Here is a 27,578-nt window from a genome sequence, read left to right as displayed (position 1 = left end):
GGCAGACTGAGGTCTACAGAAGGGGTTATCCTATCCATCTGTGTTTCATTCTGCTCTTGACTTCAAGTGGTCATTTGCATGCCTGTCTCCTCCACAGGAAGAAGGCTGGGTTTTATTCGTCTTCCTTACTGTGCATAGCCCCGCAGTGACTTTCCATTAAATGGGTTTGAATTTGTTGGATTTGAATCTGGTCCAATCATTTTGCAGACCAGAAGAGTAAAACCCAGAGGATAACTTAAGTGAGGCTAGTGTCAAGGGAAGAATGTCCAGTTTCTGAATGGATAAGCTCTGAATTCACCCTTCTTTACCTGCTCTTTGATAATGGACTGGATTCTATTTCTCCTTTACAGTGCTATATGAAGCTTGGCCGGTAGGGGGTTCTGGGGGCCACTGCAGGAGAAACGGGCTCCTCTCGTTGCTTCCTTTGCACAGTGTTGTGTTTCTGCTGTGTTTGCTTGCTGCTGCCCTACAGTCTGTGAGCGGCTGTGTAAGGACACTCGTGACGCTCCCCTTCAGCCATCACTCAGAGCACACGGTCTTTGGTGACCTTGCATCCTCAGCCAGGACCCAGTGACCACCTTCCCCCAGCCCTTTCCACACCCAGACATCGCACACTCCGAGTTTGGAGTTTGGCACCCCCAGCACTCCAGCTCCCTCTGTGTGCTTGCTCACCAGCCTTGGCCCCTCTGCACCCTGGGGCGTTGTTGCCTGAGCCTGCTGGACAAGTGGGGTCCCATGCTGGCTTGGGCAAACCAGCAAACTTCTCCTCTATCCAGTGCACTGCCCCCATACCTTCTCTGGCAAGCTTTGAACACAGCCTTGGGGATGGCCACCTCCTTCCAAGTGTCCTCTGTTACACTCTAGCAGCCCTAGAGTTCACTTTGCACTTTCATAGCCACTCTCCTATCATAGCTTACTAATTCTTTTTATTACACCTCCCTTGTTTCAATCACCCTCTCGTTCCTATCTCGTGCTTGGACACAGTGTGATAGAGCATTTAAAGAATTTCAAATGATTTGAGTTCCAGCTCTTCTATTTGGTGGTTTTGTGACCTCTGGTGAATCACTTAGCCTTAGTGAACCTCCATGTCCTGTGCATGTGTTCTGTCCTTGAGACATGAACTTGAGAACATGCCTTATCCCCCTTACTGGGTGGCTGACTTGTTGCCGTGGCCTCAGCTGGTTTTCCAGCCTTCTCTATTCTCCTGTCCTTCGTACTGCCACCAGCTTGACCTTCCTAAATCATAGCTATGTCAGTACATTGCTCCCAAATCTCCCATGACGTCCACTCTTCTGCACTATCTCTTCCCTCCCTCCCTCTTGCCCCCTTCCCTCCTTTCCTTTTTCTCCCTCTTTAATATTTGGTTTTCTCCCAGGAAAACATTTGATGGTACCTCACCCATGCAGAGCCCCGGTGTGTGAACACCAAGTTGAAAGGCATCCACCTGGGCCTGTCTGGTCTGGCGGGGCTTTACGGAAGCCAGCAGTACTTACGCTTGTCGCAGTTGGGGCCCGTGTACGCGGAGTAGCAGTCACAGCTTCCATCACCGTCTATCCCACTGTTGCACACTCCGTGCACACAGCTGCACACTGCAGACGCAAAACAGGGATTTTTTTCATTACCTGATATAGACTTCTGGAGATTCTGGAGGAGTGATGCTTTGAGATAGTTTTTATTGAGAATCTGCATGAGGAGATGGGAAGAACCATGCGTCTGAAGTCCTAGAGACCCTGGTTTGGATCTTGGCTTCATTTTCCTTTTATGAGCTCCAATTTTTTTATGTATAACATGAGGATAGTGATGCCTACCTCCTGGGATTCCTACAGCTGGATGACGTAATGTATTCGTACGTTGGAGCGTATTGGAGTGCTTTGCTCTACTTTCAGACTAGTTACTTCATCTTTGGATGCCTCAAGAGGGGAATTAACTTAATGTTTTTTTATACACCTGTCATATTTAACAGAGAAAAGCTACCGCTGACTCAATCGCTGTTGGTGGTGGGGATCTACTGTCTGTTGGGATAAATCCTACTTCCTGAATGATGCGCACATTCAAATATAAAAAACAAATTTGAAAGGGCAGAGAATAACTATGCCATATCTTTTAGCTTGAAATAAATAGCCTTTTAGCCCACTGACAGGTCATTTCAGGAGTGACAAGTGAAGGGCATTTGAAATAAAGGGTCAATTCTTTAGCACTCAGTCTGCAGATCACTTGTAGCAAGATTTACGATCTGACAGGGTCACCAGCAACCCTCAGCCCAGCCCTCTGTGCAACATATTGTGTTGGTTTTCTTTTCCTGCTGTCACAAATTACCATGACTTAATTGTGACTTAACACAAACTGGGGCGCCTGGGTGGCACCGCGGTTGAGCATCTGCCTTCGGCTCAGGGCGTGATCCCAGCGTTATGGGATTGAGCCCCACATCAGGCTCCTCTGCTATGAGCCTGCTTCCTTCCTCTCCCACTCCCCTGCTTGTGTTCCCTCCCTCGCTGGCTGTCTCTTATCTCTGTCATAAATAAATAAAATCTTTAAAAAAAACAACAACACAAACTTACTATCTTAATTGAATTACCTTAATTCTCCTTTGCCATGTAGCCTAACGTATTTATAAGATCCAGCACTGAGGATACAGACTTCTTTGCAGGGCCATTCCTCTGCCTACCACACATGGGTTCAGTGTACGTCAGCCAATTTAATATTAACTCAAGTGAAACATAATTAAGAAGATCCACTTGCTTAAAAACCTGACCAAATATTGGAAAAGCAAGGATTAAGAAAGTATTCCAAATATCTAGTAAAACATCAAATCCTTTGAATTCTTTGTTGTGTGTTTCACCTCGATCCCCTGCTCTTCGTATCCATCAGAATTGTTCTCCTTCGGGTGCTTGTCATGTTTTGCCTGGACTGTTGCAGTAGCTTTTTATCTGGCCTTGCTGTCCAAGTTCCCACCTCTCTGTTCCGTCCATTTTGTTTGGCCAGTAATGGCAGGTGATCTTCCCCAAAATATCTCAGTGATCACCAATTGCTAACCAAATGAAATCTAAATCTCTCTCCTTGGCAAACAAAGCTCTGTCTAATCTGGTCCCAACATTTTACTTTTCATTTTCCACTGCTTTATTTTATACATCTTAGGTTCTAAGCACAAGGGATGACTCTCATTAGTTTACCTTCCTTCCTTCCAAATGCGTATTGAACATCTCTCCTGTTTAGGGCCCTGTGCTTGGGATTAATGACCTAAAGAGAAACAGGACAAAGTCCGTGCCCTCTGTGTCTAATGGTAGAAGAAGGCAGCCCATCACAATGCAGTGTGATGAATGCCAGGATGTGACAGATCAGTGGCGATGGCAGCTGGCCAGGAATAGTTGGGTGGAGCTGAACTAGGAGAGACACACCTCCTGCATTGCACACCTTTGTGCTTTTGCCTCTGCTGTGTGCCCTTCTGCACGGCAATGGAAATCCATGAATGGCTCTGCTGCCTCTGTCACAGTCGCTGACCCTTGCTGCCAACTTTGTTTGACCACTGGTGGTAGTAGGCTCTCAGGCATAGACAAAATTGGTCATTACAGTAGGGTGTGGTAGTGGACGAGGTACAAAGAAGGTGCTACTGGAGCCCAGAAGAGTAGCTTCTGTGCTGGGACCTCTGAGCTGGCAGCACCTTTGGGTGGCCTTGAAGGGCGAGCAGCAGAGCTGCTCGTGGTGGCCAGCAGAGGCAGCTGCTGGGCCATTTTTCCAGTTGCCCATTGTCATTGTTTATTTCTCTATTCAGACATGATTATGTAGTGACCTAGTTTTTGTCTTATTCCAGAATCCCTCCGCAACTCCTTTCTCCTTCGCAAGGACACTTTCTCAGCGATGGCTGGTGACCCTGCAATAGGTATCAGATCTTCCCGAAGGCTGTCCGTGCCAGACCAGTTAGTCCAGTACAGTGGCCGTACCAGAAGACAGGACACAGGGAGAAGCTCATACCACGCAGCCTGGAGGGAAGCTTAGTGGCAAGGACAGCTCTTAGTTAGCATCGAAGTTGGGAGCCGGGGCTGTTACATTTAATTTCCTTTTCTGCCTCCTCGCCCGCTTCAGCTACACGACACTTAGGACCTTGAACCTCTGAGTCCAGCTCCCCACAGCACTGTGAGTTCTTGACTTTAGGTACCGTGAACCACTCAGATTCCTATGCCCAGTGCCTCCTACAGTGACTGCCGTTAGGTAGGAGCTGGTAGATATTTTATTAATTGAATTGAATTGTGAAGGGATTCTGGGATGTCTCTTAAGGAGCCCTTGGACTTTGTCGAATTGATGCCAGCAAATCTCTAGAGCACAAAAGAACTTGGGGTGTGTGACTTTAAAGTGGTCAAAGCCATGGCCAATCAGGTCAGAGGGACAGTGGCCAAAGCCCCCAGTCTCTGCCCCTTGGCAGAGGGAGCTGCTCCCCCTCCTGTTCCCATAGCGCCCTGTGTGTGCTGTGCGCACTGGATCGTAACTGTCCCCTGCATTTCCAGCTCCTTGGGGAGCTAATCCATCTCCTCTTTAGCACCCTATCATTTGTCAGGGGTCTAATGCATGGTGGGTGTCCCATCAGGGGTAGAACAGTGCAGTGTGCGGGCGCCCAGGCTCTGGAGTCAGATATTTGGAGTCAAATTCCGCTTCTGTCCCTGAAATAGCTGCTTGACCTCGAGAAACCTCTCTCTTCTTTATTCAGAACATGAGGAACCCAGCTTGCAGAGTTGTTGTGAGGATGCAAGGATATCATGCCTGTCAAACTTTGCACACTGCCTGGTGCACAGCGGGGGCTCAGCAAATGCTAGCTACTGTTATTAATGAGACACAATTGTGGTATTGACTTGAGAATCGTGTCAGAGACACTGGGCTTCACATTCTGCCCTAACCAGGAATGAGGCAAGGAGCAGGTGAGGGCGTTGGCACCAGAGAGGAAAACCCTCAGCCGATGCAACTCTAAATCATTTCTAAACTAATCAACAGCAGGGTGGGAGAATGTTCTGGCAGCAGGTTAAAGTCAGTGTTAAAAATAAACTGCAGCTCGTAGAGCTGTCCTACTTACGGGCAGAATTGCTACTTCTATGGGACCAGTGCCTCACTAGATGAAACCACACTGGCACCCAGTGGAGGCCCAGCTGAAAAAGATGGCAAGTTTCCCTTGTCTTTGCTAATGGAAAAAATCAGCCATCATTGAGCCATCAATCCATCCACCATCCAACCACCATCCATCCACGATCCATCCACCATCCATCCATGCACCATCCATCCATCCACCATCCCTCCATCCACCATCCATCCACCATCCATCTATCCATCCATCCATCCATCCATCCACCATCCATATGCCATCCATCCATCCATACATGGCTTGCTTACTGTTGAACTGTTTCTGTCCTCACTGACTACATGCTTCCATCAATCAAGTGCTTGTGACCTGCTGCTCAGAGCTTTGCTACATTGCCAATCCCACAGGCAGGTATTATTATTCCTGTTTTATGGATGGGGAGGGTTTAGAGAGGCTGAATAGATTGCCCCAGGTCGCACGGCAAGTGGGATTGGTTACATACTCAGGACACTCCGACTTCAAAGCCTGCTCTCCTAACCATTATGTTCTAGAGCTGCATTCTCCAATATGGTGGAGACTAGCCACATGTGGCTATTTAAATTTAAATTAAGTGACATGAACTAAGATTGAAAGTTCAGTTCTTTAGTTGCACTAGCTATATTTCAGGGGCTCAGTGGCAATGTGTCCAGCCACTGAGCACCAGGCATCTGTGTGATGGTATAGATTCAGGACATTCCATCATCTCCCAAAGTTCTATTGCTTGGAACCTAGAGCTTGGAGTTTTCTCTCCTGAGTCTCAGTTTAGGTTTGTTCCTTAAAAATTTAGGTTTCTAATCCACCTTTTTCCCTTTCACTTGCCCTTCCTCCATGGCACAACCAAGTGTGATGGGAGGATATTTTCTTTATTTAGAAATGTTTAGAATCTCCTTGTGTATCTGTGCTTATCAGCTACTGGCACCAATTTCTTGGAGGCAACATGGGCTCATCTTTCCATATTTTCATCCCTCAGACGTACTTGGATTTCTTGCTAAGTAAACAGTGTTGGATGCTGTCTTTTTTCCCTTTCCATTTCAATATTTCTTTAAAATACATGATTCAGGGGGTGCCTGGGTAGCTCAGTCGGTTGGGTGTCTGCCTTCTGCTCAGGTCATGATCCCGGGGTCCTGGATCGAGCCCTGCATTGGGCTCCCTGCTCAGCGGGAAGCCTGATTCTCCCTCTCCTCCCCACTCATGCTCTCTCTCCCTCTCACTATCTTTGTCTCTCTCTCTCTCTCTTTCAAATAAATAAAATCTTAAAAAAATACATAAAATACGTGATTCAGATCCTAGGATTATGGTAGGAAAGGGCTAATTTGAGAGACACATCCTTAAATATAACATACAATGTTAAAAGCACACTGAATACCAACATCTATTTTCAATTTGTTTTTGCCAACACCCTTACAAAATAGTCTTCTATGGAGTGGTGGATGAACAAAAACAAAAGATTGGGGGCCACTAGGGAACCCTAGGTATTAATAATAGCAATTGCTAACATTTATTGTGCGCTGATGATCTCAGTAAATCTTCATAATGACACTAAAGGGGACAATATTGTTTCTACTTTTACAGACGAAGACAATGTGCTTGGTGAACTGAAGCTTCCCACAGTCAGAAGCCTGAGGGCTGAAGCCCAGTCTGAGGGTAAGCCGAAGCTCTAATTCTCTGCACATGCTGCCTCTCCAAGTCAGGCTTGTGCGTCAGGACAACATGGCTGGAGTGAATTCGATCATTCATTCATTCATTCATACACTCACTCACTCACTCACTCACGCATCCAGCCAACAGAAGTGTAGTGTGTGTCCCATGCCGGCAGCACTGTGGGAGGTACTGGGGAGAAAGACATGTCAGTGCCTGCCTTCCAGGAACCATGGGTTAGGAGACAATGTCTCTGCTGTTGCAGGTCAAAGTTATTACAGTCTTCAAATTTACGGGGGTGAGATGTCTATGTATGGGCATAGGTCTTATTGCAAAAATATTTGAATCAAAGCATGGTCTACCAAATTCAGCTTTTCCATTAAAGCCACAACTAAGGCAGCATTGGAGAAAGGTCACCTGACATATCCTTTCTGGTAGACTGTGAATGTGGCAGACACTGTCCCTACCATGCCCACATTCTCTAGGCCTTACCAATTCTCTGCCTTCCAGACAACTTCCAGTATCCCATGAGCCCTTCCTAGGAAGGCTGCCCTGCCCAAGTGCTCACTGGGAGCTGGAATCAGCTTGTTGTCTTTCCTGGCTTCTAAAGGCTGCCCACATTGCTTAGCTTGTGGCCCCCTTCCATTTCAAAGCCAGCAAAGGCCGGCGGAGTCTTCCTCACATCTCATCACTCTGGTATCTTCTGCATTCCTCTTCCACATTCAAGGACCTTTGGGTACAGTAGGCCCACCCAGATAATCCAGGATCATCTCTTTGTTTTAGGGACAGATGATTATCAACCTGAATTCCATCTGCAACCCGAGTTCTCCTTGCCATGTAAGGTAACATATTCCTAGGTCCAAGGGATTAGGATGTGGACATTTTGGGGAAGTCCTTATTCTGCTTACCACACTGTGGTTCCTGCTCTCCTCTGATGGGATGACTTCAAGAGGAATGTTCTTCAGTTCTACAGTAATGCCCAGTTCCCCAGGGCATTAAGGTCTAATCATCTACACTGGTCTCTGTCTTGATAACACATCCTTTCTTTTCCTATGTCATTTTCTTCGTGTTTCTGGGGTCACCTGCCAAATACGCTACCTGTACTGAAAAATTCTTGTCTCATGGTCTACTTCTGGGGGAAGCCAAGAGAACGGACAAGCTGGTGTCAGTTTGTTTGTTTGTTGAATCTGCAAAATGGAGCCAACAATCCCCTGGTCCCCTCAGGTAGTTGAGAACTCCCAAAAGGAAGGAACAGAATGTGGTGGGACCTATCGTGTAAGAAGAGGCCCCTGGGAAGAAGGTCGATGCTGAGACCAGGACCCAGAAAGACAAGAGCAAACAGCAGGTGGATATTGGATCCTGGAGCCTAGGCCGTATATGGCCAACTTTGCCAGAAAGGATTACTGGTGAGTAGCTAATTGTGGGTGCTGTAAACCACAGAAAGCACTGTCTCTCTTTTCAAAGACTGCATTTGTTGTCAACTCTTTGTTTTGCCTGTGTAGACTTAGTTCTACATAACTTTTCGGTGTTGCCCCTGCAAGGAACAGCCTTTCTGGGGTCTTCAGCGGCATAAGGCAAGTTTGACCTTTAGCTCTTACGAATGCAACACAAAAATCAGACACACCTGCTGAGCAGCTGGGCCCAAATAAGTTGTCATCAGCACAGGTTTCACAGGCCGTTCCCCCAAACCCGTCCTGTAGAAAATGAGGGAGATGGAGTGAGACCCACGTGGTCAACGTTCCAGGAAGCCCTGGGATTTCTAACTGATGGTCTGGTCAGCATTTATTTCTCCACTGTATCTTCCTTATGTCCTTTCCCAAAGCTCCTTCTTCCTACTTCTGCCTTTACACTTGGGGGCTTTTGTGTTGCGATGCAAACATTAACCCTGCGTCATTTTTCATCAAGAATCGGAAGCTCCTCAGAAGGAAGCGTCTTTGTCAGTCCAAAGACAGAGGCAGAGGGCCAGTGCGAACAGCCACATATAATTCACTCGAGTGAAATGAACACTCTTTCGGTTTTGCATTTCTGAAGACAACTGAGCTCCATCCCTTCCAGAAGGATTTCTTTGTATTTAAATTTTTGAAGGCTCTCAAAGCTCACAAGAAGTCACTCTCATGGAATAACAATAGACCTTCTTCACTTGGCAGACCCAGTGACCACAGAGTGGTCTGCTCATAGTGGTGATTCTTAACAAGAACAAATCCAGTAATTTCTATAGCCTTGTAGAGTTTCACGAAATATTTTCACTGAATATATGATCTCATTGCACTTTTTCAACAAATGTAATGACATAGTCATTTTTTTTTAATTTATCAAATGCATTTTACAGAAGGATGTGCTTAAGGCTGAGCAGGGAACTGAATCTCTCAAAGGTCTCCACCCCTCCCAGGTCATTTTGTCCCAGATCATATACTCTTTTTACTAATAGCGCTACCTGTTAGACACTCCACCTAGCGTATATGTGTTTAAGGAGGGACGACAGGTAAGGCGAGGGGGAAGGAGCTTACCTGGCAGGAGCAACTTCCGTTTCCTTCCATGCCTTCCGCACAGCTGCCCCTGCCGCTGCAGGGGGAGCTCGCGCCTCCCGGACACTCTAGGGAATCAGAGGGCTCAGAGTCATTCATTTATGACTGCGCACAGCATTTTGCAAGGGTGCACTGAGCATCTACTATGTGCCAGGTAGTGTGCTAACTGCCAGGGATAAGAAATGATTAAAGACCCTGCTGATGTCACTCAGGGTTACGTGGGGAAGGCGAGTGAATCACAGTTTAGTCAGGTGCTGTCCTAAGGCTTTGGACTGTTTACCATTTCTTGAGCATTTGCTATACTTCACACCTTAAAATTTTTATACTTTATGTTTTTCTAATGAAGTTATTCCCACTGAAACCCTGAGACATTGCTATGGGTGCTGGTTAGCAAACGAAGAGACTGAAGTTCAGAGAGGCCATGAGACTTGCCCACGGTTTCACACTTTGTAAGTGGCAAAGCTGGGACTTTAGTTCAGCTCTCAACGTGACTCTAAAGCTGGGCTTCTTCCTCAGTGTTCTGGAGCAAAATGCTCCAGGAAGCCCAGAGAAGGGAGCTATTGAGGTGCCTTGAGAAGTCTGGGAGACATCCTGAGGAGGAGTCATTCCAGCTGGGGTTTTGAAGGCTTGGTAGGAGTTTATGTAAAGAGGCAGAATTGAATATTATTCTAAATTAAATTTAGCAGGAAAAATGCCTTCCACAAAAATAGCTAATGATATGGAGTTCTAGATAATAATGAAGAGTGCATGTATTTATTACTCAAAGCAAGCCCCTGAAGTTAAGTCCTATTTTAGCCCCATTTTCTAGATAAGGAAACTGAGGCACAGAGTAGTAGAGTGTCTTGCCCAAAGCCATCCAGCTGGCCAGAGGTAATGAGGGATTCCCCCCCTCCTCTACCAGAAGTGTCCACTTGTCGGACCTCCCTCCTCTCCTACCCGCATCGATAGAGCTCTCCTGTGCCACAGGCTTGCTCTGCCATGTATCTTCCAAGAAATCAGCTCCCATAAAAAATGAAAAACAGTTCTTGGAAAAAGAGACTTTTAACCACAGACAGAACCAGTTCTCCCGAAGAGACCCCAGTGGCTCACTTGAGTTACTAGGCTAGTTCTTTAAAAGAACATTTACAACTTGTTGGTATGGGGAGGTGAGATGGTTGAGTTCCACACCCGAGGATGGTGTTCTCTCTGGCTCCCGTCTTCCCTGCAGGCAGAATGTTGGTAACCTACAGATGACACATTTTGAGTCTGTGCTCTGCCCTCCCATGACAGTGTTGGAGCCAGGCTTCAAACCCTGGCAGGTGCTCCAGAGTCTACCAACGCCTACACTGTTCGTTGCTATGCTATATGCTGGTCAAGCACTTCCGTATCCCACAGTCACAGCACAGATAACAGAAATGTTTATGAGGGGGGAAAGGAGAAGACAGACTGACATGTAGCTAATATTTATAAATCACCTTGAAAACTAAGATGTTGGTTTGGGCCGCTCTCACCAGCTGGGGTGGTGGCTACGTGAGACGCAATAGTGTCATGAAAGAGCCCTGACTCTGCAGTCGGGATCACCTGGGTTCGAGTCTCGGTACAAGTCTTTGCTAACTGCACCCTTTGGGGAAAATCAATGCGTGGCTCTGAGATTCAGTTCAACTGTCTTCCTGGCAGGTTGCAGTAGGGGCTGGAGATATGAGGTGCTCAGTCAATGGTTGTTATTATTTAAAGTGGCTATTCCTCACCCTCTCCAGTTTCTGTTCCTTCAGACCTGTGCTATAACAGGTAACAAGACTCAGGAAATACATTATTAGGCATCTGTTTGAATCAGGACTCTGTAAGGTCCTGGGTGTACAAGGGGAGCGCACAAACCCCTTCCCTTATTTCCATGGTCCTACCAGTGTCGTGGGGGGAAAAGTCATGGATCAACAGACAATCAGATAAATACTGGTTGCAAACTGGGATGAGGCCAACGGGAGAAGAAGCTTTCCTCAATCCACTTACTGGAAGTTACCAACATTGACCCCAAACAAACTAACACTCAATGGCCCAGTTGACTTAGATCTGATCTCGATAGGGGGCAACAGCCAGATCATTAGAGAAGGGCCTTGTTAAAGATTGTGGTCTTTATCTGAAAAAGAAAAGAGGGAGGTGGGGGTGAAGAGGAGGGAGAGGATCTAATCAAGCAGGTACCAGGTACACACTTTGAAGTTCATCTGAAACCCAACTGAAGCCCTTGCGTTCACAATGCTGAACAAGGAGTGCTATGAGAGCGTTTCCTCAGATCGTTGACTATCCAATGGCTCTTCTTCTATTTCCTTTTGATGTGAGACCCTTCTTGGGCTGAGATGGTATTTTGGGAACCAGGCCCACCTCTGGACAGAGCCAGGAAGATAGAGGGGTGAGTGCTCTGCCACAGTTTCCCTCTCTTGGTCCCTGTGCCTCTCCCTATGACTAAGTGCTCTCTGAGTGACTGGTAGCTTGCCTTGTGGGCTGGCTCAGAAAATCACAGGGCCTCCCCAGGCCTGGAACGTGGCAATCGGCACCATCTTGCAGAAATGCTCTCCCAGGCATTTTTATTCTGTAGGCAATGATGCCAGAATCCCAGTCTCCCATGCTCACATTCTGTTCCTTAGCTTCCTCCCTGCATTGGACCACCTCCTCTCCCATCTCCTATTTCTTCTGTCTATCCTACTGCCCAGACATACACTTCCCTCCACACTTTGCCTGTACCTTTCCCCCTATTCAAATATGCTCTCCCAGACCCTCCTCTGAGGCAGATACGGCCCTTCCATCCTCTGGCTGTCCCTTTTGCTCAGCCCTTGCCTTCTGATAACATATAGAGCAGAAAACAATGCAAAGCCATCTTCTGAGAATGTAATTATAGGCCAAAGGCTGGTCACAGGGGAATTAAGGAGCATCTCCCATCCCAGTTCCCAAGAGTGTGATGCTATGTCCAGGAAGTCTGGGCCTCCTTTTTCCTTAGGAGACAGTTAGCAAGCCCTTCTTTTAAAAAATTTAAGCAGGTGTTCCTCTGCAGGTGATTCACTGGATAGGCAAGGATTTCTAGATATGATACAAAAACCACTATCTACCAAAGAAAAATCAATATATTTGACCTCACCAAAATTAATAACATTTGCTCATCAAAAGTTAGTGTTAAGAGAGTGAAAAGACAAGCCACAGACCATGAAGAAATATTTACAAATCACGTATCACATAAAGGACTTGAATGTCAAACATTTAAAGTACTCACAATGCTGTGGAAAAAACAACTTGAAAGATACATGAATAGCAAATAAGCACATGAAAAATGCAAATTAAAATGACTGCAATGACATGCCACTGCACACAATGGCAAATTTTTTAGAAGTCTGAGTATATCAATTGCTAGCAAGGATGCCAAACAATTGGAACTCTCACACATTGTTGGTAGGAATGAAAACAAATGACGCATGCACATTGGAAAACAGCTTAGCGGGTTCTTATAAAGTTAAACATACCTTGACTTACAATCCAGGACTCCCACTTTTTTTTTAAGATTTAATTTATTTATTTGAGGGAGAGAGAAAGGGAGAGAGGGAGAGAGGGAGAGAGGGAGTGCGAGTGCATGCACGAGCTGTGGGGGAGGCAAACGGGGAGGGAAAGAATCTCAGGCAGACTCCCCTCTGAGTGTGGAGCCGGACCCACAGCTCAGTCTCACGACCCTGAGATCATGACCTCAGCTGAAACCAAGAGTCTGACATTTAACTGACTGAGCCACCCAGGTGTGTCCCCAGGATTCCCACTTCTAGGTAGTTCTCCCCGGGTGAAATTGAAACTTAGGTACACAAAAGACCTCTGCATGAATGTCCACAATGGCTTTACTCGTAGTTGCACCAAACTGGAGACAAACCCAAACATCTTCCAGCTGGTGAGCGGATTGACTGGCTGCCGCCGCGTCACAGCGGACTATGAAGCATTAGCAAAGAATGAACTACGGACACGTACAGCGACACAGACAAATCTCATAGCATTATGCCAAGTGGAAGAAGCCAGACTCAAAAGGCACACACTGTATCATTCCAATTGTATGACACAAACGTAACATTATAGGCACAGAGAACAGATCAATAAATGCCAGGGCTTGGGAGACGGGGCGGGGCGGGCGGCAAGATAGCAAAGGGAATGGGGGGATGAAATAACTCTTCTCTAAGCTAATGGTGGTGGTGGTTACACGAATGAGGCTTGTCAGAACTCATACAGCTGTGCACCGAAAAGGGTGGGTTTTACTGTATGAAAGTTATAAATTAAGAATAAATGAGAACAATCCATCAGGTGAGCAAGTGCCTTACTGATGTAGGTTTGGGAAAGATGGTCAGTGTCCTTGTCAATAATTAATGAAACCTGACTTCTGTTTGGACCTCAGAGATGGCCTTTTCTATAATTATACTGACCGGAAAGGAAAACAAAGCAAGACACTAGAATCGGGAAGGGCTATTTTTAAACACATGGTAAGTCATTCAGTTTCCGACCTTCAGTCTCTGAGCCTTTTCATTCAAATACTTTAGTGTAGTTCCAGGACACTGATGTTCCGGAAGCATCTCTTCAGGGCCCATTTGGTAAACTGTTACAGAACACCTTCATGAGCCAGACGTTGGCCTTCAAAAGACCAACTTGGCTTGTTTTTGTTTCCTTTTTGTGCTGTTCTTTTTATTATTGTTATTATTATTATTTGCAGTCTAAACCTTGAGCGGAATGCCAAGGACATCACATGTGTTATCTTCTCAACTATGAACTACTACTCTTTACTCTATGATGTGTTACAGTCCCCATTTACCTCAGAGGACGCTGAGGTAGAGAGAGGGGCACTCACAAGGTCACACAGCCGTCAGGCTGGGAGACAAGGATACCCACCCAGCTCTGTTGGATTTTAAAGGCTCAGAATTGTACTTCCCTCTATGGATAGCTTTAAATTATTTTACAGGACTTAGATGTTTTTACAAGCGATTCATTGAATTAAGTAATTAATTCAAGATTCGTTGAATGCCCACAATTATTTTCAAAGATGCTAATGTTTTTACAAGCAAGAGAAATGAGGTTTAGCCTGACAGAGGAGGGGCCTTCGTTCCTCTTGCTGTAGGCAGGAAGGGGCTGGTGAGTCCAGCTTCAGGGTTTTAGACCTGTTTCTGAAGAGGTGCCGAACACACACTTCTCGCTGTAATGAGTGGTCTGCTTTGTTCAGGGGTCATTGGGTGTCTGCCTGTGGCTGTCCTGAGAGTCAAGGCATCTGCTGGTTGGGTATTAATTTGCTGTCTTCTGGGAATCTGCCTGAGCCTCCACAGCACATATTTTGCAAGGGAAGGAAGGCTTTCTCTTAGCAGTTGCTTTGTCCTGGCCCAGCCTTCTCTCCAGTGGCTTGTGACCCAGTGGGCTAAAGCCCAGGGTGAGTACTTACTATTAATGGAATGAATTGTCTGTGCCTCCCCAAATTAATATGCTAGAATCCTAAACCCCAACAGGTCGGCATCTGGGAGTGCGACTTTGAGGACGTCATTAGGTTTAGATGAAATCATGAGGGTGGGGACCACATGATGGGATTAATGTCCCCGTAAGAAGAGAAAGAGGGACCAGAGTGCGTGTTCTCTCTCTCTCATATGGGGACACAGTGAGAAGGGGGCCTCATATGTCTCATATGGGGACACAGAGAGAAGGTGGCCATCTGTGAGCCAGGGAGGAGAGCCTCAACAGGAACTGACTCTGTAGCATCTTGATCTTGGACTTTCTAGCCCCAGAACTGTGAGAAATAAATGTCTGTTGTTATGGTATTTGGTTATAGCAGGCCAAGCAGACTGATGGCTTATCTTCCCCATCTCCCTGAAGGGCAGGCCTTTGCTTTGAGGCATCTGAGTGACCCATGGGGTCCACAGAAGAGCAGACAATTATGGAAAGAAAAATAATAGACCTGAGGGGCCATAAGCTACATAACCAATGAGATGCACAGGAATGTCCTCCCCAGGCTGTCAGCACTGTGACTTAGTTATCGGCTCTATAACAGATGGACAGAATCTGTAGAGCATTTACCATTGCTAAGCACGTTATACGCATGGTCTAATTCTCCCAACAACCGAGGAAGGCACGACTGTTGTTGACATCACCATCATCATCATCATTTCATCATTCCCAGGACATAGATAAGAAAATTGAGGCCCAGAGGCTAAGTAACTTGCCCAAGATCACGTGGTTGGCAAGTCTTGGAACGGGCATTGCAATCAGGCCTAACTCAAGATTTTGAGTCCTTAACCACTAAGCCAGAGCATACAAGATCAATACCTTAGAATATAAAATCAAACCTGGACACACCCCTGGAATAAAGAGGCCAGCCAGTGATCTGAAAACCACAAAACACAGAAATGGTGACTAGCATATTCTGAATAACCGCCACCTTTTGGCACTAGCCTAAGTACTTTGTAGGTACGAGCTCACTTAATCCTCAGCATGACCTTTGGAGGTAGGCCTATTAGCATCATCATTTCCATCTTGCAGATGAGAAAACCGAGGCTGAAGGATAGGTTTACCAGATAGAAAATAGGATGCCAGTTAAATTTGAATTGCAGATAAAACAATGAATAATTTTTTAGGACAAGTATGTCCCAAATACTGTGTGCATATTTGTTGTTTATCTGCAATTAATTTTTTAAAGATTATTTATTTATTTACTTGACAGAGAGAGAGACGGCCAGCGAGAGAGGGAACACAAGCAGGGGGAGTGGGAGAGGAAGAAGCAGGCTCCCAGCAGACGAGCCTGAAGTGGGGCTAGATCCCAGAACACCGGGATCGCGCCCTGAGCCGAAGGCAGACGCTTAACGACTGAGCCACCCAGGCGCCCCTATCTGCAATTAATTTAACCGGGTGTCCTCTATTGTTTGCTAAATCTGATATCCCTACAGAGTGGGTTCCAGAACCAGAGTGTGGTAAATGCTGGGACAGGAGGCCCGTGGGACTTTGGAGTCTGCGTGCCATCTTACTGTAAAACCACACGGCCTCTCAGTTAAGGGGTAGAACTAGGGGGAGCCCTGGTGTCATGGAATCGACTCCAGGCAGTGACAGGTATCTGGCTGATGGTGGAAGCAAGTTTTCTAGAAGTAAGCTAGAGAGGGGCAGGCCATCTTGCCAGCAGCTGACTTGGCAAAAGCAGTGGTTATTTGGAGAAGCAGGGAAGAGTAGCAGGTTGGAGCCGGGACTCTGCAGGAAGACAGGCTTGCTTCCTAGTCTGGCTGCCTTTGGGCAAGCTGTGAAACTCCTCAAAATCCCCAGGTCTGCTGCTGGGCACTTAGGTATGATTATTTTTCCTCGTCTGCATTTATATTAATCTGTGAGCTCCTTGGGAGTAGACAGTGGACCTATCAGATATGTGATTCTGAGCAGCGTATAGTCGGTGCTCCCTAAATGCTTGATTTTTTAGGAGTTGGCCAACCCTGGAAGGACCTTTGGGAAAGAGACAGCAGGAGTGTGAGGGCACAAAGAGTCCTCATTTTATGTCCTAAATTGAATGGTTTAAGCTTAAAATTTATGAAACAGCTTGTTCAGTTTTTAAATAAAACTTTGAAGACAAAAAGTGTGAATTTTAGTCCTGCTTCTCAAATCATTTCCTATCCCCTCAGGCCCCCATTAAGAAGAAAGATGGTAAAATTGACGTTCTCAGCAACCGTGCTCGCAAAGATATTACAGAATTTGCTATCAGGGCACATTTCTGGCACGTTGTGAGGCTCAAGTAGCTGATAAAGCGATTTCAGGTCATTATCCCATTTCCCTTCGGTTACGGCTACGCTGGTGGTCTCTTGCATTGTGACTGTCCTCACGCAGGAGGCTCACCGGTTATAAGCTGTCAGCAAATCATCAGCCCTTCTGTTTCTTTAAAAGAAGATAATAAACTTCCTGGCAGCAAGAGGCCAAAGACCTCCCTGTAACTTTATCTCCGAAGGAACACTAGAGGGGACGACTTCATGCTCCTTACTTTGCTGGAAAGCTTGGCTCACGGTGCTAGGCAGAGACTATGTCCTCGTGTTCCTCTTATAGCTCTGATTGAAACTGTCTCCCTGGGAAACTGATGAGAATTAGCTTCCTCAGGTGAACTCAGCTTTCTTTCTCACTCAAAGCCAAAAGGCACATGCCTGCAAGACCGGTTTCAAGTCCACAGAAGTCCGTTATTTGCAACCTGTGCAGTGAATGTCAAGAAACGTACAACAGGAAAGAAAGAGATCTGGAAACATAAAAATACAGCACACACAAAAAATAAATGTGCTGAATTGGATGACACCAACCTCAAAAAGACGTATCAAGACCATTTCCCTTTGAAATAATCAGATTGTTTTGGCTGCGATCCAGGTTCTATATAACCCCTTTGCCCACATTCTTTTTCCATTACTTTGAGTCGTTTGCAGAAATCGGTTAATGTTCATGGTGAAATCAAGAGAACTGGGATGTCTAACTAAAAAAAATAGATTTCCTCTCAAGAAAGATATTGGTTGTTCAAATGTGATCATTTCAATGTTAAAAATATGTTTGTGTGCTAATTAGTAAAGGCTGCTGTGTGCAGATCTGATAAAGCAGTATGAGTTTTAATGAGGGAGAAGCAAGTTAAATCTGGGTAGAAACCTTCCTTATGTCAGGATGACATATTTTTTCCTCCCAGGTGAGAATCCATGCCTTATTCTTAATTTTAGAAGATGATGAGTAATTTTTTTCTCATTGTGCTTTTTTGGTGTTTTCTGTTTTTTTTTTTTTTTTGAATTAATCAGAGTTATTTTCTTATTGGAATGAGGCATTATTAAAACAATTTTAAAAGTAACCCAGGGGTATTGAGTATGAATGTATTTGTTGATGCTCTGAAAAGGAATTGGATGCCACACTGGCCTTGGACAGAAGGCCATTCCAAAGCTTGTGCTTCCTCAAAAAGATGTATGGACACACGTCAGCAGCTCTGAAATGGCCTTATCCTTGCGGAAATGTAAAGTGATAGGCAAGATCTCACTTGTCATCACCACAAAATGTGAGAGGTGAAATATACGGCTAAGTAGAGCATTTATCTCTTTCCTGAGCTAAAGGAAGGAAGCCTTTGGAGACGTTTGGTATGTTTGGAAGATGAAGATAAAGGGACGAGTCCTTTTGCTCCAATGAGAGGACAGCAGAAAGACTGTCCAGCCCCTGCTTTTCACATACTTTGCTTCTCTGGCCGCGAGATCTAGCAGAAGGAAATGTGTGACCCTTTGAGGAATCGTGCACACCGGATCGCAGACAGGAGCCTTGCCCTATTCGTGCATAGCACATTGTGATGGCATGAAGCCCATTGAAGATTTTGGATCCCGTCTGCCTGCTCATGTTTTAGGAGTTACCCATGTTTAAGAAGGGCTCGAGGAGAGAAGGTCACTTTATTTGGCTTTCATTGTCAGAGGTCTGTTTTGACTGTTATTCACTCATTTATTTACTACCAAAGCATTATGGTAGTATGCTTTTTTGGTGTCACTCAGTCAAGTATTTTTGTCCACATGGACGTTTTAAAATCTCTGCTACAGTTTTGTACGGTAGGACTTTGGACCCCCATCTGACAGCTAAGGAAGCTGAGGCACGGCAGGAAGTAAACTTGCCCAATGATGGGACTAGATTCAAGCCCAGACATGGGAGCAGGATTAGAGTCTTTTTGCTCTCTGAGCTGTGGTCTGTTATTCCTGACATTGCACGAGCTGCCTTTTGTTGCTGTTTCTTGGACAAAGCCTTTTGTTCTCTATGGGGGTCTGATCAATAATAGCAACAGATTAGTTTTCATGGGTTAGAAAGAGTAAAGCAAATCTAAAAGTTTTTGTATTATATCAGCATGCCTATAAGAACTCAATGTAATCGTGACCATATTTGGTGCTAAAAAAAGGTTCTTGAAATCCCAAAGGGTGAGTTAATCACTTGATTCCATTTTAACAAACTCAGAATCACGGTGTCCACATGCTGGCGTGAAACTGAGAACAGACAGGTTAATAGAGGGAAGGCCAGGATTTCCTGAACTCCAAATCTTGACTTTTCCAGCACAAGGAGCATAACCTTCCAGGCATTGACTGGGAGGGCTAAAGGCACTTGCCAATCAAAAGAGAAGTTAGAAACACATTTGGAGGAATTCTTTCTTTTCTTTCTTTCTTTCTTTCTTTCTTTCTTTCTTTCTTTCTTTCTTTCTTTCTTTCTTTCTTCTCCTTCCTTCCTTCCTTCCTTCCTTCCTTCCTTCCTTCCTTCCCTCCTTCCTTCTTTTAAAGAGTTTATTTATTTATCCTAAGTGAGAGAGAGTGCATGCAAACAGGAGGAGGGGCAGAGGGAGAGAAACTCAAGCAGATTCCATGCTGAGTGCAAAGCCCGACACGAACCTGAGATCATGACCTGAGCTGAAATCAAGAGTCAGATGCACAACCAATTGAGCCACCCAGGTGCCCCATCTTTTTTTTCTGCTCTGGCAATGGGACAGAGTAGAAAGACAGCAGACTTTGGGGACAGGCAGCCCTGAATTTGAACTCACTTTATCACTTATCAGGTCAAAAGAAATTGGTAAGAGATCAGCTTTAAATCTCTGATCCCTCATAGGCGAAATGGAGATAAAAACAGCTAGCTCAAAGATTTGTTTTAAGAATTAAATCAGATAATAGAGGCCAAGTATCTCTCTGGTACCTCATGTCAGCAATGTTGTATAAATGGAAGCTATTATTCATCTAATCATTAGTAAAAAAACCCCACAACAGCAGGTTTCAACATCATAGGTACAAGAAGGGCTCGACTATTTAGAAGCCATCTGAAAAAAAAAAGAGCAGGGAAATAAGCCAAACCATTTAGGGTTTCCTATGTGTGACCAAAAGAAGTTGCTGTTTTTTCTTTCTTTGTGTCTTTCTAAACTTTACAAGCTGTGTGCACTTTGCTTGTATTATTTAAAGTTTTAAGAAAAGCAAAAGAGAACTTTAACCTTTCTCCTTAAGTGGATTCTTTTTTAAAAAAATTTTTTATGTATTTATTTGAGAGAGAGTGAAAGAGAGAGTGTGGGGCGGGGGTGCAGTGGGAGAGAGACTCTTAAGCAGACTGAGCGAGGAGCCTGATACAGGGCTTGATCTCACCACCCTGAGATCATGACCGGAGCTGAAACTAAGAGTAAAATGCTCAGCCTACTGAGCCACCCCGGTGCCCCTCCCTTTAAGTGGATTCTTAAGGGTATATTTCATTATATCTGGAAAATGGGAAACAAATGGTCAATGCGTGATTTAAAATGCCTGACTTTTTTACTCTCCAAGGGAAAAAAGTGATCTCCCATAATTTGCATATCATAGCAAGGACTCAGTCACTATTCAAGTGTCAACATCTTTAATCACAATAGAAGTTCAATTTTAGCTGACAAATGCTATGCTTGACCACAGAAGTCTAACTACACCATCAACTCAGATTTGGCTACTAGTTTTTCTTACAGTGGAACTGGTCATCATGGAGTGTGATATTCCATCCAAAAGACTAGAGTTTTAGTAGATTTAATAATTATTTGTGTTGCCAAAAAGTAACTATGGTTTTTGAGATGCTGTAATAAAATTTCTTCTTAAAGAAAATTGCACTTGGGGTTATTGTAGCCCAGCATTCTTACATCCTCTCTATGGTCCCTTATCTTTTTTATAAAAATGGATATCCTTTCAATTGTCCCTTTTTCTGACTTGTAAGGGAATTTTCTTAAAGAGAGACCTCTAACTGGAGGAAAGCAGATTAGTTTATAAAAGCTGACAGAGCAAGAAAGATTTTTCTACATATAGACTGAAATGGAACTCTCTAGAAAAAGGTGCTGACATAGACTTCCTTCCTTTCGATTTTCTGTGAAATGGGACATTGAGAAGCAAGTATCAAAGTCCAAGAAAAGCCCCATGCCACTTACCCATGCAGTCTGGGCCCCAGTGGCCTGGACAGCACTGAGGTTGGACATAGTCCTTCCTACAGATGTGACGGCATCCAGGGAGAGACAGCGAGTACTTCCTGATCTCGAAGATGTACCTTGGAGGGGATGGAGAAAGCATAAACCCAGGATCAGAGCAACGCGGTTAACTCTGGGCAGTGGGGTTAGCCCAGATTTTTATTTAGGTTTTTCTTTACACTTGCCTATATTTAAAAAATTAGAGATTGAATACATTCTTCTGTCTAGGGAGAACAAAACTTCATCATGATTAACCTTTAATTGTATGAAATGGATGAAAAAAGTCAGAGTGCAATGCAATTGAAGGCGGGCTACCTACAGTGATGTCAGAGGTGAGGTTAGTAGATAGGAAACACTGTTAGGTTCTAGGTTCCACACTTGTTGCAGCCAATACGAGAAGGAAATGATTGTGAGTTCTGTGATGCACAGGATCTCTGGATTTAAAACGAAACAACTGCTTAGGATTTAGCACTTTTTTCCCCCCAGATACTGTAGATGTGGATATTTCTGTGAGAGGATGTGTAATATAATGGGCAATATTTGCCACCATATCCTCAAGGGAGGTGTAGTGATGAGTTTCTTAGAACGGTTTTTATACCATCTGAGGTATTGATCTGCAATAGCAATTCTGCGGAGGCGAAATCCCATTGTCTATTTTTGGGGGATCTCCGCATGGAGGACTTTTTCCAGGATTTGACTTTAGTATTTCTAGAGACAATTCTTCATGAATATAATTTCTTTCAACTGTGTTGTTAAGAATAATGTGACGGTGAGTTCAAGGTTGTGCTTCTAATCCAGTCGCTGAGCTAGTGGCTTTATGGGCAGTTAAATTGGAGATAAAACTGACAGTTCCTCTGAAAGCTTGAGAATCCTGGCAGGGGCCTCTCTTCACAAAGATGGGAAAAGGGAGAGCCAAGGGCAGAACCAAACATCCCTTTAAGAGCCAATCTTGGATTTATTTCAGCATAAATGAATGACAGAGCCAAGTTTTCAATTCTAAAACAGAGAGCATGAGTACAAGAATCCTCTGTGTGTGTGTGTGTGTGTGTGTGTGTTGGAAGGGGGATGGTAAGGTGGGGAGAATGCAACCAAGTGTCTACCTTGTCATGAAAAAAAGTAGCTGGTACAAAAAAGTCCTCAATAAAGTCACCACATAATTTTAATCTTGAACCCTACGTCTTTCTATATACTTTTTAAGGGAATCTGGTCACAGATGTGTGCCTACTTTGGTACTTGAAAGGTCATCTGTCACATATGCTTGCTAATTCTAGTTCGGTTAGTGTTTGGAACCTTTTATTAAAACTGATGATTTGGGTTTTAGAATATTTCATGGTCACAGTAAGCAAACATGAATTTAAAATAGTGTGATATAACAGTGTTCAGTTTTTTTTATGCAAAATGAGAAATAGTACTTATCCTTCATCCCTGAATTAAGAATGAATGCATTGAGAGCTGTCTAATGTCTAAATTAGTAGACTGAGTAAATAAAACATCGTGTTTACATTTGAGTTGTACGGCTGCTTCCATTAGCTGGTGAGGGAAAATGCTTGCCATCTTTTGTGAGGCTTAGCCTTGAATTATGAGAGTTTTGAATCATAAGAGGATTTCGGGAATGCGATGCTCACATAAAATGCACGAAGCTGTAATTCTTTTGTTTTCCCACTTCAGGTTCTAATTAGTGTCAGGATCCATAGCTAGCTAGTAAGATGACTGTCAGACCCATGGCTTTTTAGCCCATGTTCTTACTAGAACCCTTTCTAAATGAAACAAAACCCAGATTTTCAAAATAAAGAAGGTCAAGATGAAGGGAAAGTGTTTATGTACAATGCAATATAGTCAGTTTTGTATTAAAATGTGAATCAATAATGTATTTTTTAGATTCAAGTTTGCAAATTTTGAGTTACCGAAGTTTGGACTGAATATAGTCTTAGAATAAGGGAAAATCATAGAAATGCTTTGTAGTTTTTGAGATGGGAAGTTTCAAATTGGATTCACAATCCCTTAAATTTCAAGACTTGAGCAAACTTATTTTCTCATGAGTACCTGCAATCTCGAACCCCCACGGAGCCATTGGTAACCTTGGTGTAACCATCTGGGCACTTAATTCCCAAGTTGAGTGAGCAGGACTGGCACTCAGTTCTAATTGTAAGCAGAGATTTCTTATCACATCTTTTTGCCTGCGAAAACATAAAAAAAAAAAAATTAAGTCCCATTGGTTGGTCATTTTTCCCTGTTGGCTTCAAGTCGATGAAATGTCAGGGATGACAAAAGGGTTGATTGGTAGTGCCTGGCTAGTTGCTTTCAACCTTATTTAGAAAGAGTGTTGGGATCAACAAGCAACGTCTGCCATGACTGTGGGTAGGAAGGAGGCTGCTTGTACCACCTGTTTGCCCTCCTTGATCTGAAGTCTGGAATTTAGCAAAGCAAAATACCATCAATACAGACACACAAAAATGGGAAACCTGAAATATAGAGCACACTTTGCAAACGGGAAAATTTTAAAGTGGTTATTTAGGGTCAATTGGTTGTAGATCAACAGGTCTCAAGAATATTCTTTCAGTATTGATTCTACAGAACTAGCCTAGTCTGGATACTAAATGCTATGAAACTTATAATTTCTGCCTCCAAAATGTTTGCGATCTTTTGATTATAATTCAGCTAGAGTATGGGCTTCAAGAGGCAGTGATCTTTTTCTGTTTTGTCCTTGAATATACCCTCAGCACCTAGAACAGTGTCTGGCACATCGTAGTGCTTAGGAAATGTTTGTTGATTGAATGAATGAGTTGTAGGAAATACAACACACACTGGAAATAGTTGCTAAGCAACATTAGGCGGTAGAGAATCAGATGCTAAAATGAAGGACGCAGACCCACTTTGGCCCTGTCCTCAGGATCCCTCATTGGCCATGATGTTGATGCCAATCCTCCCAAATGGGTTTGGTCCCCTCTCCCCAGTCTCCCTCATTTTCCCATCAAGCTTAAGAAGAAGCAGCTTCATACAATGAAGAGAGACCCAGTTTGGGAGTCAAAAGACCTAAGCTTGGAATCAAGATCTCTACCTTGCTAAGTGTACAGTCTTGAATGAATTCCTTACCCTTTGCCATCCTCTGCGATGGGGAGATGTTGATAACCACCCTCCAGGTTACTGAGACTTTAACTGATATAACATACGCAAATTGCCTGGCCCAGGGTCTAGAAGGTCGCAGGCAATAAATGCTAGTTCCTGTGATGCTTCTCTCTCGCCACCTCTGGGTTTTGCTTACTGCCTCTCCTGATAGGAATGTGCTTCCCTCTCCTCTTGGCTACTCAAACTTCATCCTTCAAGGCCCCGGGTAACAACACCACTTCCACAAAACCATACCCACCTCTCTTCCTTTCCTCAACTGCTACTCTGCATGTGGCTGGCCAGTGGAACACATTTCATTGTCTTTGATGTCCATTTAAAAACTCCTTGTGGGAGGGCACCACATCTCTCCCTTCTTACTGACTCCTATCCCCAACAGCAGAGGCCCAGCACTAGGTAGGGACGGTGGGAACATCATGACTACTTCTAAGTTTACTGAAATGGATAACGGCTGCATAAAAACAAATCTTATTTTTACAGAGAGATTTATGGTTATACATCCTTCCAAGGGCATCATCTTATTTGATCTTGACCATGCTGAAGAAGAATAGGGCAGGTTTCATCATGCCTATTCGAGGGGGGAGAAAAACAAGGGGAGGGGAGATTCAGTGATTTGCCAAGGTCACACTGCAAGTTAGGGGTCCTTTTGATTCCCTGATTCGCTATTCCTCTTCCTTGCATTCTGTATGGTGGCATATGGGCAGCTTTCATTTAGTGATCATTAGGAACCTATAAAATAGCCCTGGAATGTTCTTTATGGACTAATAATAAAAGCCACCCTTAGCTAGAGTTTCAATCAACTCCCTTTAATGGTCATGGAACCTCCAGATTTTTTAAAGCAGGATTTTCTTTATATTAGGTTTTCCCATTTAGATAAGTGTATGGAAGGACATTAGTTTTCTTTTCTTTCTTAAAAGGTCAGATTTAATCCTCTCTTTTAAGAAACCTCTTGACTTTCAAGTTGTCCTTTTCAAATAGAATGGCTCACTTTTATCTCTCATACGGTCTCCTCTGAAAAGCAAACTCAGTTTTTTTTTTTTTTTTTAAGATTTGATTTATTCGACAGAGATAGAGACAGCCAGCGAGAGAGGGAACACAAGCAGGGGGAAGTGGGAGAGGAAGAAGCAGGCTCATAGCGGAGGAGCCTGATGTGGGGCTCGATCCCATAACGCCGGGATCACGCCCTGAGCCGAAGGCAGACGCCCAATGACGGCGCCACCCAGGCGCCCCCAAACTCAGTTTTAAACACCAGTCAGGACCTGACTTCCACACTAAAGCAAGCACTTGATGCTGGTGGTGGTGATGACGTGGATGGTCATTCTGGCTCTTTGGGAAGCACTGTCCGGGGAGAAATGGAAGCTTCAGAGCCTGGCTAACTTGCTCAAGCTTGAAGTGCTAGGGGGCTGTGGAGCACCACAGTGACTGGTCCTCAGAAATATTTGTTAAACAAACAAACGAGGGCCACAGTTCCAACTTGCTGCTCTCAAACCTCTAAGCTGGAGCCCTGAATCGTGATGCTATCTTCCAGTGTTTTCGTGAAAAGCATCATCAGAGTACAGCCAATAAAGTTAGCACTGAAAACAATTAGCCTGGTACCGATGCAGCATCATGTTTAAGTTCTATTATTTTTTTTTTAAGATTTTATTTGTTTATTCAACAGAGATAGAGACAGCCAGCGAGAGAGGGAACACAAGCAGGCGGAGTGGGAGAGGAAGAAGCAGGCTCATAGCAGAAGAGCCTGATGTGGGGCTCGATCCCATAACGCCGGGATCACGCCCTGAGCCGAAGGCAGACGCTTAACCGCTGTGCCACCCAGGCGCCCCTAAGTTCTATTATTAACAGAGCAGAAACCACGCCTTGTGGAATGCATTTTAAAAGAATCACCAGACTGCCTCGCTCATACCCCCCTCGTTTAGGCTGACCTCACTGCACATCTGATACCCAACACGCTCTATTAGGACAGCTCATGTGAGCCTGTGTGAAACCCTGGCGTCCTGGTGTCTTTCACGGGAGCTGCTGACATGACCGCCCTGGGTACATTGACTACGACTTGTGAAAGTTGAAGGGATGAGTTCCCAATGCATTCTGAAATACTGTGTTTCTCCAGCAGACATCACCCCTCCCGGAATTCCCCAGAACATCTCTCTACTCATCTCTCTTCAACCACTGTTATTTCCTATATTCAAAATGATGCAGCGATGAGATTATTAAAACAAAACAAAACAAAACAAAACAAAACAAAACAAACCCCCCCCGGGTACCAACATCAGCAGTGGAAAGATGAATTCCACACTAGTCAGAGCTCCTAGCAAGGGTGGTTTAGCACAGGACTCAAACCAATTGGATGAACACACCTTCAGAAAGATGGCACGCCACCATCACGACCCCATCTCCACTGGCTTTCTCTTTATCATATGAAGTCCAGATAGCGCTCTTTACCCATGACAACAGAGGGAAGCAAAAAGCTTTGCACACACCATGAACCTGAAAAATAACAAACTTGCAAGTGTCATCTTACCTGGTCTGTAGTTTCAGGCAGGGAGCAGGAATTGTGTACAACCAATCCAAGAAGAAAAAGTATGAGATTTTGTAGCATGGTGAGAAACTATTTGGTCCTTCTGATTCCAGGCACCTGTCAGAACCACTCAGCTATTTTCTCGTAGTCTGATGAACTCCTAGGGAATTCTCTTTCATTTCCGTGTTTGCTTTTAAACTCTTTCCCCTCTTTTTCCTGAATTGAAGCAGATGATGGGAGCACTGCCTCAAGACAGGAAAACTGGCAAATCCAGGGGTTGTGGTGAAATTGGCCACTCTCAACTCTATATATGTCTTGGTTGAATGACAGGATATCCTGAAAGGGCTGAGGTGGAGACACGCTCTGGAATTTTTGTGCATTATGAAACTCCCAAGGACAAGCTCCTGCCTCCTACTGCTCTGCCCATTCCACTTCTGGTCCTGCCTCCTCCTGGACCCATAGCCCTGCCAGCATGTATACCACCACACCACGGAAAACTGCAGGCCTCTGTCTCTGAATCCTAAGTCCCAGGCTTGCTACCAGGAAGTATTGGTGAGCATTTGCATAAGTGGGAATGATCCCACAGAGGGAATGTTGCAGAAGCTCAGGGTCTCGACTTGGGAGAGGGTGGTGGCCTCACTTGGCAGGGCTGGCAAATTCTATTGCAAAAAAAAAAAAAAATGGAGTCAACAGTTGGGGTTTCAGCTCATCCTTTCTCCTCTTCCATGTCATGTCCTAGCA

General features: G+C 44.6%; 1 protein-coding gene across 1 annotated transcript in view; it reads right to left on the bottom strand.

The window, feature by feature from the left end:
• Window positions 1–27,118, bottom strand: part of STAB2 (stabilin 2) — a 132,800-nt gene extending 105,682 nt beyond the window's left edge. Inside the window, exons 1-6 of the mRNA XM_034643676.1 lie at window positions 26,841–27,118; window positions 23,243–23,376; window positions 21,164–21,279; window positions 9,247–9,332; window positions 8,364–8,433; window positions 1,494–1,589 (exon numbers count right to left, since the gene is read on the bottom strand). Of these exons, the coding sequence (XP_034499567.1) occupies window positions 1,494–1,589; window positions 8,364–8,433; window positions 9,247–9,332; window positions 21,164–21,279; window positions 23,243–23,376; window positions 26,841–26,918 (580 nt within the window). The 5' untranslated portion in view covers window positions 26,919–27,118. The remainder of the gene's footprint in view (window positions 1–1,493; window positions 1,590–8,363; window positions 8,434–9,246; window positions 9,333–21,163; window positions 21,280–23,242; window positions 23,377–26,840) is intronic.
• Between the last annotated feature and the right edge of the window lie 460 nt (window positions 27,119–27,578).

This window comes from Ailuropoda melanoleuca, chromosome 15 (genome assembly GCF_002007445.2).
Source record: "Ailuropoda melanoleuca isolate Jingjing chromosome 15, ASM200744v2, whole genome shotgun sequence".
Taxonomy (NCBI): Eukaryota; Metazoa; Chordata; class Mammalia; order Carnivora; family Ursidae; genus Ailuropoda; species Ailuropoda melanoleuca.
This window is presented reverse-complemented; position numbering and strand designations above follow the sequence as displayed.